The sequence below is a fragment of the Acanthisitta chloris genome, unplaced genomic scaffold (genome assembly GCF_000695815.1).
Source record: "Acanthisitta chloris isolate BGI_N310 unplaced genomic scaffold, ASM69581v1 scaffold3098, whole genome shotgun sequence".
In the NCBI taxonomy this organism is placed as follows: Eukaryota; Metazoa; Chordata; class Aves; order Passeriformes; family Acanthisittidae; genus Acanthisitta; species Acanthisitta chloris.
Window position 1 is genome coordinate 66529 of NW_008687416.1, and position 13293 is coordinate 79821.

The window sequence follows — 13293 nt, forward strand, 5'->3', positions numbered from 1 at the left end:
CAGTACTCTCTTTCCTGTGAGAAGATATGCAATATTAGCTAACAAAATGTGTAGGTGGCTGATAAGAATAGAGAGACAAGGAAAAAATAGAGCCTGTTAACACATTTTGAAAGCTTTTTCTACTGATCACAAATGGATTTTAACTCTCAACATTTTTGTGATGAGGTTGCCACAAATTCTGATGTTTTTTGCACAATTTCTCAGTGATTCTGTTTGTGAAGAAGATATGCAATATTAGCTAACAAAATGTGTAGGTGGCTGATAAGAATAGAGAGACAAGGAAAAAATAGAGCCTGTTAACACATTTTGAAAGCTTTTTCTACTGATCACAAATGGATTTTAACTCTCAACATTTTTGTGATGAGGTTGCCACAAATTCTGATGTTTTTTGCACAATTTCTCAGTGATTCTGTTTGTGAGTGCTGTTATTATTTTATAAATACATGCTAAAATAGAATAAATTACACATTTATTTAACCAAAACAATTAAGGGGATGCTAAAAGCTTCGTTTTTTCTTTTTATGCATTAGGAGCACTTTACCCTGATGGAACCGGTGGTAAAAGCAAAGAGGACGACTTTGTTGTTCCCGGTGGAAATTACACATACACATGGCCAGTAAGGAAAGATTATTCCCCAACTTTGGCAGACTCAAACTGCTTGACTTGGATTTACCATTCTCACATTGACACACCAAGAGATATTGCATCTGGTTTAATTGGGCCTCTGCTGGTGTGTAAAAAAGGTACTGAGCTAAAAACACTGATAGGACAAGCCCCTCTCCCAAGCTTGGCATCTTAACAGTCATTTTTGCTTACAGGTATAAACATGATGGTCTAGAGTCTATCCCTACATAGCCCATAAAAAGGGGCAAGGAATAGATGGGCCATTCCAGGACCATCCCAGGGTAGGTATTGTAGCTCTGGGACAATCCCCTTCCTGCTCCCCTCTGGCTTCGCAAGAGATTTGCCTCAACTAGGGGAGGGACTGCAGCATGGTCTGTGACCATCCCGTCATGGCTGAGACCAAATATAAATGTCCCCAGATTGGGATCACTGCAGTACACACAAAGAATTCAATACCCAGAAAAATGAAAGTAGGGCTGGGTAGGTGACTTCAGGATTGATGTTTACATATTTGAAAGCCAAATGTTAGCAATTTTTTCCACATACAGATTATTCATTTAATTTTGCTCACAGTTTGTATATCACAACCATGTGGGGCTGTGCACTGAACAGCCTGTCTTGTGTACTTTATGGCCTGTTAATGTTGCACTGGAGTCATCCTATACCAGCCCTCTCCCTTCCATCAACTGAGCAATTGCCACCTCTCCCTCTGGGGCACATGTAACTGCCACCTCTACCCAGTATCTTCCACAGTACAGTATCAGCTCAGATTTATATACAGAACAACTAAGTGAAGCAGGTTTTACATATGAAGAAGAGAAAGACTCCAGTGTGTAGAGGACAGTGCTGGTCTCCAACTTAACTCACACAATTAAAATGTCTCAGACTTATATTCTCCTGGAGAGCCTTTGAAATCTGCAGAACTGCCTGAATGTGTGAAACTGAGCTGATAATTATGCAACAATACATGGAGCCAGGAGATAGTAGATTCAAAACAATCCTAGCCAGAAAGGCCAGGTTATCTGCATGTTTGGTCTTGAATTCATCAAGGTGGATACCTGCATGATGCTACTGCTGCAGCCCTCCATCCAGCGATGGTGGACATGGAACTGACAGCAAGGCTGTGCTCCCTCCCACAGAAGGCAGGGGAAGCAAAGGTTCTCACGGGTTCAGAGGTAGACTGGATGATTAGATGAAGTCTACACCTGCCAATAGATAATAACAGCCTACTTTGTGTTGCTGCTCCTATAGCCTCAGGTTGTTCCCCAAATGGTCACTTGGATAATGATACTGAACTTAGCTGGAATAGTTTCTATTCATCCTGCCTTCAGCCTTTATAAATTTAAGCATTTAGTCCTAGTTAGCTATTGAGGAGTCCTCATTAGTCTGTGGAGAGTAAGCAACATTTAGACGGCCATTCTGGGACTATAGTTCAGCAATCACTTCAATGAAAAAGACATGCAAGCTATTGCTTGCCTCTCCTTAATTCCTGCTCAAAAAAATGTCACTGGTTTCTGGCTAGACCAGGCCCATGACTTGGCTCATTGTGCTGGCTCACAGATGCTAACTAAATCTGACTGAAGGGCAGGGTTGTGTGCAGTGAGCCAGAGAGGGGGAAAACTGGACCACAGATATTGATGGGTACTTGTGCTTATGTCAAAGCAAAGAGATGCTGAAATATCAGCTTGACTTAGACAAAATGCTTTCTGGAGGCACTCATCTGTTCAAAGTCTGTTGAAGATGGATCAAGATGTCTTAGAAGAACTAAATTAGGTGAGATCCATCCTGCCCTGTAGATCATGGGCAGAGCACCATATTTCCTTGAGTGCTCCAAGGTTACTGTCACTTTTAAATTCAATCCTCTCCAAGGCTTTTTTTATCACTTTCCTTCTCGTTTGCAATTTAGGAACTGCAGATGAGACCAGGATAGAAGGGACTGGTGCTGCTAATGCTTTTGCCCTGATGTTTAGCATTGTAGATGAAAACTTCAGCTGGTACCTTGATGAGAATATAAAAACCTTCTGCTTGGAACCAGACACAGTTGACAAAGAGGATGAAGGTTTCAGGACCAGCAACCGAATGCATGGTGAGACTCTTGAGCAAATGGTGACCTGCAGTAGTGACCAGGCTCCTTTCATTTCAGTAGTCCCCTGTGATGATTCTTTATCTGTGATCCTTTATCTGTGTCAGTAAGGAATGGGTCAGGATGTTGAACTACCATGTTGATAAAAACCTCTCACTAAAAACAGCATGACACAGTGGTTTGCAGAAAGGAGATTTGGCTTTCATGCCCAGCTATGACATTTGTTTCACTATTTATCTTAGGCAACAGATTTCAGCCATTTCTTTGTCCAGCTGTGAAAATAGAAAAGCAAGCTGCAGAGCACGTTGAGATGTGCATACTGGAAGAGTTCTCCAAGGGCTTGTGGATGTTTGGCTGGCTGGTACGACCACTCCTGCCATTTGGACAGCTGGTGTAGGAAGTTAATTTCAGATATTTCTGTGTATTTTGGTTGTTCCAGGGGGCCTAGGAGCTAAAATATTTTGCAAAATATGAGTCTCATTCTCTTAGTGTCCCAATACATTGTCGGACATGGAAGCTGATGAAGAGAGAGCTGACTAGACTGATCTGACTGATAGAGTAATTTTCAAATCTAAATTGCTTAAGTCTGGCATATAATGTTATATTTATGACTCAGAATAAGAGGAAATAAATTTCAGCCATGCTAAATTGCTGCAGAACAAGTTAACTTCTTTATCAGGCCTTTCTGGTGATGACTTGGCTTTTGCAACATCTTGATATCACCCAGGAAGTTTTTCACAGACACAGCCAGAGAATTTGGGGCATTTTGTCATTCAGAACCCTGAGCTGTGTGTTCAATATATTATTCTTCATCAAGGAGCCTGTGAGTGCCTTGTTCAGTGTGGACATTCAGGCAGTTTCTTTTCTCGGCCAGGAAAGGATCATCCTTAGAAATGGGATCCGAGGCACTTGGCACTTTTCTTTCACCTCTCATAAAGTCTCATACTTTTGTTTTTAGCTATAAACGGTTATATTTATGGCAATATCCCCGGCTTGGAGATGTGTGCTGACACTTCCATGTCCTGGCACTTGTTTGGCATGGGAAGTGAGATAGATATCCATGCTGCATATTTCTACGGCCACACATTCACTAACAGAGACCAGAGAGCAGATGTCATCGGTCTGTTCCCAGCAACATTCATCACAGCGGAGATGACTCCTGGGAACCCCGGGAGGTGGCTGATAACATGCCAAGTTAATGAGCACTTACGAGGTACGCTGCTATAGATCTCCCTCATCATTTCACAAATTCCAGCCTCTATTGTGTTTGGAAAAGAAAACCAAGAGATATTTCCAGGCCAAGCAGGATTTGACATCTTTTTTGTGACTTTGGAACACTTTGGAAATATTTCACCTGATAAACCTCAGGAATATGAATCTAATCACTGGTGGAAATTACATGTTGGGCCAAATCTTCAGCTAGTATTAAGGACTTGGCTGTGTAACACATATGATGAAGGCTTGCTAGACCCAGCACTGTCATGACACTTTCTATGTAAAACAAAGATTTTGATGAGCAATGAGGAGAACCTCCAGCATCACTTTTTGTTGTAGATAAGTACATGCACAAAAAAAACCCAGTCATGCCCGATGAACACTTTGTAGCTTTTTCCATTATGGAAATCAGGCAAAGCTTGAAGTGTTTTCAGAAACCTTTATGTGAAGGAATTTGATGGTGATGTTGTGGTACTCGTGTGGTGTGAGACCCAAAAAGCTACATTTCATGGCAGCAGGCAATGTATAATTATCATAGCAGAGGCGAGTTGGCAGAATTTTTACTTCTAAGAGCTTGCATGTTGATTTCACTGGTCTTTGCATCAGAAAAAACAGACTTGATTCTGCCAAACCTTATCTTTACCTTTAGTGAAAATAACCAGCCTCTACTACAGTGAATGTCAACGGGAGATGTTGCCATTTTTCAGACTTCTGGAGGCACTCTGACCCCCAAAATCATTCAACTATTCTTACACAGATTAAGCAATTGAGTAAAGAAGCCCACTAAAGAGTCAGTGGGTTTCACCTGTGACATAAAGCACCACTTTGCATAAGAAGGGTGCTGACATCTGGTTCAGTGTAGGCAGAGAAGGTCTTTTAAAATAGAAATTTACTCTAGTAATTGTTTCCAATCCATGTAGCTCCCAGAGAGTTTTGAAAGTGCATTTGTATCTGTGAGATTGCTCACTATGCAGCTGGCCAGGGACTGCCTCCAGACTCTTTCTCCTCCCAGGTGGCATGGAGGCACTATATGATGTTCAGATCTGCCAAAAAACCCTGTCTCACTCTTCACCAATCAGTCACAAGAGAAGATATTACATTGCTGCTGAAGAAGTGCTCTGGAATTATGGACCTGATGGTTACGATAAATTCACTGGGCAGGGTTTGAATGCCACTGGCAGGTAAGATTTCTTGTCCTCTCCTGTTGTGCTTTAATTTCAGGAGTCTGTGCAAGGCTTCCCCAATGATTCACTGGGGCTAGGTCCTGCATTGTTATTAATTTTAATTGAAAGGGGCAGGGAGGAACGGATTTAAATAGCCTTGTCAGGAAGTTAGATACATAACTGCAATGCTTGGAGTTGCCTTCTGGAAGCACTTGCCTCGCTCCATTAAGTCCACGGAGAAAGTGAGCCCCTGTGAGGCACACCAAATTCAACAGAGTTAATTACCCTTCATGGAGACTCCTCAGGCAGCTTTCACACTTATAATCAGTGCATTTCAGAGGTGCCATAATAGTAGAATTTTTCCCCCTGTTATTACTGATGAAGACAAATTGCATGACAGTATCTCCCAGAAAAGCTAACAAGGATTAGAAACACATTGTGCACAGGTCTTTCAAAAAAAAATCTCCCTAAGTAAATTGGTGTTAAACATAAAAGTCTAATGCACAATGAATGCTAATTTGTTAACTAATTCAAACCAGTAATATCTCTCTTTGTCTGGCAGAAAAGTGTAAGCAAACTACTAACTCAGGGGGGTCATTTCTCCTGTGTCTGGATAAATAACTTTACCTGAAATGAAGGGTTTCACCTGAACACTCAATTATTTAACCAGTCCAATTTGCTAATTCCACAGTGAATCTGCAACATATTTCACACAAGGGACTGACAGAATAGGAGGGCAATACTGGAAAGTTCACTATGTGGAATATACTGATGCAACGTTCAGTAAGAAGACTTGGTCAGAGGACATGAAGCATCTGGGAATACTCGGTACAGTGAATATTTTCCCCTCTGGTCATATATCAGGTTTGAACGCAGAACCACTTGGATCCAGAGGGGAATTTATTGCATGTAGCCCTCTCTTGGTTTTTTGAAAATATGTTAGAGGGTAGTTCTTCTGATACCTTCCCTCACTCTCTTTTTTAAGGCCCTGTTATAAAAGCTGAAGTGGGAGATACGGTGCTAGTTACTTTTGCTAACAAAGCCAGAAGAAGCTATAGCATTATGGCCCACGGTGTAAGCTTCAGCAAGCTATCGGAAGGTGCTCCCTACTTAGATGGTAAGTTTTGACTGTACTACTGTATTGCCACATCCAGAATACCTGAGTCTAAAAAACTGCTGCTGCTCTGTGAGTTTGCCCTTTTTATGGGTTCTAAGGCACAGAAGGGATGATATGATCAGTTTGTATCTACTATACATGTTACAATCAACGGGACCCCACAGACTACGAACGTGATGGCTCTTCCCCTCGGGTATGAGCCAGACAAGGTGTCTAAAACTAGCTGACGTCCATGACGAGCAAAAGCCACACAGACTGATTTATATTAGTTCTAACCTAATACCGTTCAATTGTAATCAGTGGATCTCCTCTGGATGTGCCCCAGAATTATCAGTCTTAGGGTCTGTCATGATGGCCCTCCTGAGTCTCTGTATACAGCTATCCACATAGTCTGGGCTGCTTCACTCCCAGTTCTCTAATCCAGGTCAGGCATTGCCTTTGCTTCCCTTCAGGATAGTCAGTGTCAAAGGCAGCTTTTATCTGATTGTCCAGTAATGTGAAGCACTGATAATCCTTATTAATCTCATAAATACATAAATGCTGAAATAGAGCATTTATGAAAATCGTCCTCTCATTTTGTGTAAGGACAGGATTGTTATCCTCTAAGTTTAATTATTAAATGTTAAATGTAATGTTTGAATGGTAGGCACTTGTCAGTGACAAGAAACAAATCCTTCGGAGGGTGTGAAGTCCCATTTACTTTGAACAACTATTTTAGGAGACAGTAGTTCACCTTCTGGAGAAGTGATTCTGTCTCCATCAACTACAGAAGCCTAGAGTTTGGATTAGGGACTAAGCTTGAAATGGCTCAATTAAGGTGAGCTGAATCCTATCCATAGCATCTACAGAGATAATGTTGTGGTGTCTGAAGAAATCTTTTCTGCATTTACAGCACTGAAAAGAAAGGTAATTTTCTTGTTGCCTAAATTGCTTTGTTTCCACTACAACACATCAGAAGAAACTCATGGGACATAATCCCTCTTTTGAAATCTGTGCTAAGAGAATTAGGTCAACGTGTAAATCTCATCATACAATAAAATCAGTGCAAAAGGCTTTATTAAATTGTTGTCTCTAGTTGCTGACCTTGCAACTCAACGAATTTGCCAGCAGGCAAATCATGAAACAACTGGACTGAGTTCAGCCTTGAAGTTATCTGCACAGATCCTAATGCTACCCATGTCAGAAGCAGTTCCTCAACAGAAGAACAGCTTCCCTCTGCTCACAGTCCTATTATGCTTGCATTTAACACTCCCTGCTCATACTGCCCTTCAGCACTGCACACTTTGCTGTGGAGCAAAAATCAAACCAAATCAGCAGCTGTGAGCTGCGCACCTCTGGGTCTTTGGAGAGGAACCTGACTCCAGATTTATCAATATTTTTTCTGCCCCTTCTTCTCTTTTTTTTTAACCTGTGTGCCTTGGATTTCTAGTACATCTATCAAGTGTTTACATGTAGAAGTCCCACAGGGGCTGTAGGTTTACTCTGAAGGTAAATGATTTTTTCAAAAGCTGTTCATTGTTTGATTGTAGCTTATTCATGTGAAAATACTGTACACAAATATACCTATAGACACCCACAGATGTCTGCAGACATATGATCTTTTCAATTGTGCTCTCAGGAAATGCCCTTCCATGTTGCACTTGATGCTTGTCCAACCTCCGAGGGTTTCCGACTCCAAATTATGGTTTTTCCTTATTAAGCACTATTGCAGGATGAATGCAGTAGAATCAAATACTGTTGAAGCAGTACTCGACTTTGTACTGCAGTTTACAGCAAATAGTATGTGTTCATATGTAATGCTGCTATTTTCACTTGTGTCTAAGTTTTTAATAAGAGAATTCTCTGGGAGTATGGGAGAAGCATATTAGATCGATGCAGTCTGCTGCCATCAGACTCTCCTGACTGTGTTGAGAAATCCAGTCAATGGATGCTTAAGCATTAAGGAATACCTCTGATTTGATCTTCCTCATAGCAAAGTCCAGAAAGGTTACTTGGCACTTTGGTATTTTTCAAAAAGGGTGCAGGGCTGACCCCTTTTCTGACTTCCAAGTCCCTTTTGTAAGTCCTCTGTGTATGGATATGAACACTCTTTTAGAGTGGCTAAATTGCATTCAGGATGCTACATCCACCCTCTGCATGGCATCAGACAATAGCCCAAATCCTTTAAAAATCACCTTCAAAAATAGCAACCTCCCTGGAGGCTCTGACAGAGGCTCCTGTGCATTGCTACAAAATCAAAAAGAAACAATTACCAGGATCAGATTTGTTTGAATTTCTGAAAAGCCACATTTACATCTCCGCTCACTAATGCAATTGCTTTGTTGGTGCTTAATGAAGAGTCTGAGTTTGTGCTGCAGATAAATCTCATGATAGGGCAGGTAAGCTACATACATTAGAGGAAGCCATTTAAGCACTAGGATGAGCTCTGCATGTGTTGTCTGATCGAATCCAGATAATCCAAGGTAGCATCAGAAGGTGTCTGGGTGAAGCAACTTAACTTGTTCTGCAGGGAACAGGCTTGCTTGTCCCCGTGGCATGGGACTCAGGTGATATGTCCCCATGGCATAACTGTGGGAACTCGAGCTGTGGTTGCAAGTGGGAGCTTCTCCACAGAAATCAGCAGCCATGTCTTACTCCTATCTTTCTCTTATAGACAGGAAGACAAAACCTTCTTGTAATCTTGGTGCATCTCAATTCTCACTCTGCAGGCTATCTGAAGCCAGGAGCCCACGTTAAGCCAGGTGAAACCTTCACATACAAATGGAGAGTGCCTGAAAATGGAGGTCCAACAGAGAGTGACCCTCCATGCCTGACCTATCTGTACTACTCAGCCACTGATGCTGTCAAGGACACCAACTCTGGCCTCGTAGGACCTTTGCTGGTCTGTCGGAAGAACACACTGAATCACGATGGGACACAGGTGCTCAACATGGACATCTGCTTGTCCCTAACAGCACGCGGGTGCCCTGGAGGGTTCCCATATGTGCAGTTTGCCCAGTTCCCAGTTCAGTTTGCAGAGATTAAACAAATGTCAGTCCTCAGGGTAAAAGCTAACTTAAGGGGATGGTTAAGAAGATTAAACTGTCATTCCCTAGTATCCTGGCTCATCCTTAGTTTTTCCATCTTTTCCATGCAATGAGTGCCTCTTTTCACACCAAGTAAGTAATGGACACTTTATTTATCCTTCTGGCTTGTGGAAGAGTGCAAATCCCTGTCTCTACACAGACCTAGTAAGAAGGTGGCTTCACTTTTTGGGGGGAATGAAAGTTTTGTTAAAAAAACCTACTAATTTTTATTGAACAGACTTTTTTTAATGTCTTGGCTTCCTTCTTGGCTACAGAAAGGAATAGACAGAGAATTTTACCTCCTTTTTTCAATCTTCGATGAGAATGACAGCTGGTATCTGAACAAAAATATTGAAGCATTTACTGGAGATCCATCAAAAGTAGATGAAAATGATGCTGATTTCAAAGAATCTAACAAAATGCATGGTATGAAATACCTAAAATTTGGTAATTATACCTTTTCTTCAGTCATATTAGGAAGATGAGTTGGCAGGTTTTAGCATCATTCATAGCCAACTGCAGTGCACTGGAGAGTGAGGTGGAAAGCTGTCCTTCAGCTTATGGACAGCTCCTGATGCCTACGGTGAAACCCCAGTTATGTTAACAATGAATGCATCCAACTCACAACTATACCTGGAGAAAGAGAACACAGAGTAGTTTCTACACACAATACTTAGGTCTATACAAAGGCATAATGCCAGAGACTGGCATCAACTGCAGGAGAAGTCAATGTTCACTAGTGTTTTAAATTTCACTGCTGCCCTTGACACTGACTCACACAATGAAGGTCCACCTGCTCTGCTCTGCCATCTCCCCCTTAGGCAGTGACCACCCCTGGAAGAAGAGAGACAATATTTTAAAACATTACTTCTGGATGTCAAGTATCTGACTTCAGCAAGGACCTCCTCCAAGGTATCCCTGGCATGACAGAGTTGAGCAAATCATATAACCTGTCTTTGCTTTGGTTTTCTGAAGAGCACTAAGAATATATATCGTTAGAGAACCCATCTATTTTATACTATCTATTTATTTATTTTATTTATCTAGACCCATCTGTTTTATTTTTCTATTATGAGGTGGATCTCATACTAAAGTTTTGTTCTGTTATAGCATCTTTCACCCACTGATCACAGAGAACATTTGAGGATTAGGGAGTTTAGCCTCATAACACCCTTGTAAAAGAAAGACATACATTTAGGAAGTAAAACTGAAAGTCAAAGGCCCAAATCATGTACAAAGGCTCCATCAGAACTGAATTTATAACTCAGACTCTTTATTGCCCCCTCCATAGCCTCAATGCCATGGTTATACATTCTCCAGGCTGAAAAGAGGCACCTAATTTGTACACTTAACTGATGTCTGGGAGGTACACTGAGAAGCTCAGAGGATTGCTACATCACTGCAAAGAGCTAGTACAAAGATTTTACAGGCTAAAACCAAAAAGGTAGATGTTCAGAATTTATAAGAATAGCACTTAGATATTAATTTGGTGTCCTCCAGTGTTACTTTGCCTTCAAAATGCCCCTTTAATTAATGCTGTGATTTGCTGAGTCACGAGTCTCTTGCTGGGGAGATGGCTCTGTGGTGGCTCTGGTAGGGGGCTCTGTGATGTGTTTCTGTAGACCTGATGCCAATCGAGATCATTCCTTCTCCTCCAGCTGTCAATGGCTACTTGTATGGTAATCTGCCAGGCCTGACCATGTGCAAGAACGACAAGGTGTCCTGGCACCTCATTGGGCTGGGCAGTCACTACGACATGCATGGGGTTCAATTTCAAGGAAACACCATCGACCTGAGAGGGACAACAAGGGATGGACTAGCCTTGTTTCCACATTTGTCGGGGACAGCACTGATGCAGCCAGACCATGTGGGTATGTTCATGAACTGATTTTGGTGGTGTGGCACTTGCAGATACCAGTCAGTTGAAATAACAGTTGGTGAGATGCTCTGCACAAGAAGCCTGAAAGTTTGGAGACTGTGGGAATCTGGTGTCCCCGAGTATTCAGGCTGGGTTACTTTTCTGGGAAGGTGCTATAAATCAAATGTACATGTCCACCAGAGAGCAGGGGCTTTGATTACCTTGGGATGGGTAGAGCAGCAGGCTGAGAGATAGCTAAAAGTTCACAGAACTCCTATAATTCTCAAAAGCAAATTCACTGCTATGTGGATAGTCAGCATCATTTAAGGTATTTTAGGACTTCAACAATAGCTTTTCAACAATAGTCAGTCTTTAGTAGTTTCTTCAGAAGCATATACATTAAAGATACTTTTAATTCTCATGGGTAATCCAGTGATTCATACTTCAAACTCAGAGGGTTGCTGGAGACACCAAACAAGTTTCCTAATGAAGAATGTAATGCTACTTTGCTTTACATTGGTGCAACTATGTTTAAATTAAGAGTCATCAGAGGCTGTGTGTGACATCAGAGGCTGTGTCACATGGCTATCTTGACATGCAAGGCTATGTCAAGAGCCTCTCATGGCCAGAGCACCTGATAGAAATGTACATTGGCGTTGTGTGCGTGTCAGGTTAGACCTCTGGTGTTGGTGTTTGTAAGGCAACAGATAGTTTTATTATGCATATCCCAAACATTTCCACCATCTGATGTGAAACTGCACTGCTAATATTAATTTTTGCCAGCCAACCTTCTATTTGCAATAAGGGAAATGGAATGAATTATCAGATCTTTACAGTCGTCAGTGCATGTGTTTTTTTTAACTGCATGCTACTTTACCTTTTTCATTACTTTTGCCGTAGAAGCACATGGAGTGGACTGAGATCCAGTCTGGACAGAGTTATGCTTCTAACTTTGGTTGCATCAATGAATCACATTCAAAGAAGCTATGAAAGTGCTTTCCTCCTTCACAGAGTGCTAGCAAATGAAGCTGCACAGTACAACATCATGCTCAGCTTCTGCTTGAGTAAAAGGGAAGGAGAGAAGGAGAGTAAAAACATTTAAATCTGCTCATGGACATGGGGAAAGATGCTTCCACTATCACTGCAGTCCTTGACCATCAGAGCTACTAAAAAAAAAAAAGGCTTGTGGTTACTTGGCCCTTCATGGAGGGCAGCCATAGGGTCAGAGAGTTGCAGTTTACCTCAACTGTTTTTCACCATATAGGTGCATATAAATTAATGGTTATTCTTGTATAGTGGGTCCATATGAGTATTCAAAAGAGACCTCCGTTAGCCTAATTACACTGGATAACTGCAGGGTCTGAGTGGAGAGTCTCATGCACTGTAAGCTGGTACATCAGCTCTGTGCCCAGGGACAAGGAAAGAGCATCTCTGAAAGACACCCACTGTTTCTCCATGCCTTTATCAGGTTTTGCAATGCACTCCCCTCCTACATATTCTTGTGTTCCTTGAGGGCATATCTGCAAAATGGGCAGCATTGGTGAAAGCTCACTGGCAAGCTTGTTCCTGTTACGAGACATCTAATCAATTTCTTTTCAGAGTTTCCTTGACTAAACTAATCTAACTCAAAATGTTAGAAGAAATTTATGGTGATTTTTGAGCAAAGATGAAGCAGGCTAGTGTTTCCCATGGAGCAAAACAAGGCCAAGTCCTGCCAGGTTCTGCACTTGGGTCACAGCAACTCCATGCAATGCTACAGACTGGGGGAAGAGTGGCTGGAAACCTGCCCAGCGGTAAAGGACCTGGGAGTGCTGGTTGACAGCAACAGAACATAAGCCAACAGTGTGCCCAGATAGCCAAGAAGGCCAGCGGCGTCCTGGCTTGTATCTGCAATAATATGGCCAGCAGCACTAGGGCAGTGATGACCTGTACTCAGCACTAGTGAAGCCTCACCTGGAGTACTTTATTCAGTTTTGGGCCCCTCACTACAAGAAAGACATTGAGGTGCTGGAGCATGTCCAGAGAAGGGCAATGGATCTGGAGAAGGGTCTGGATCACAAGTCCTAAGAGGACTAGCTGAAGGATCGGAGGGTGTTTAGCCTGGAGAAAAGGAGGCTCAGGGAGGACCTTTTCATTCTTTACAACTACTTGAAAGGAGGCTCTAGACA

At 42.0% G+C, this 13293-nt stretch overlaps 1 protein-coding gene across 1 annotated transcript in view; it reads left to right on the forward strand.

Annotated features, from left to right (window-relative positions):
* The window catches only part of LOC103807817 (hephaestin-like protein 1), a 33504-nt gene that overhangs the window by 9612 nt on the left and 10599 nt on the right, over positions 1 to 13293 (forward strand). Inside the window, exons 3-11 of the mRNA XM_009080568.1 lie at positions 531 to 743; positions 2531 to 2710; positions 3666 to 3920; positions 4935 to 5103; positions 5777 to 5913; positions 6071 to 6202; positions 8911 to 9122; positions 9543 to 9693; positions 10926 to 11138. Coding sequence (XP_009078816.1) covers positions 2587 to 2710; positions 3666 to 3920; positions 4935 to 5103; positions 5777 to 5913; positions 6071 to 6202; positions 8911 to 9122; positions 9543 to 9693; positions 10926 to 11138 — 1393 coding nt within the window. The 5' untranslated portion in view covers positions 531 to 743; positions 2531 to 2586. The remainder of the gene's footprint in view (positions 1 to 530; positions 744 to 2530; positions 2711 to 3665; positions 3921 to 4934; positions 5104 to 5776; positions 5914 to 6070; positions 6203 to 8910; positions 9123 to 9542; positions 9694 to 10925; positions 11139 to 13293) is intronic.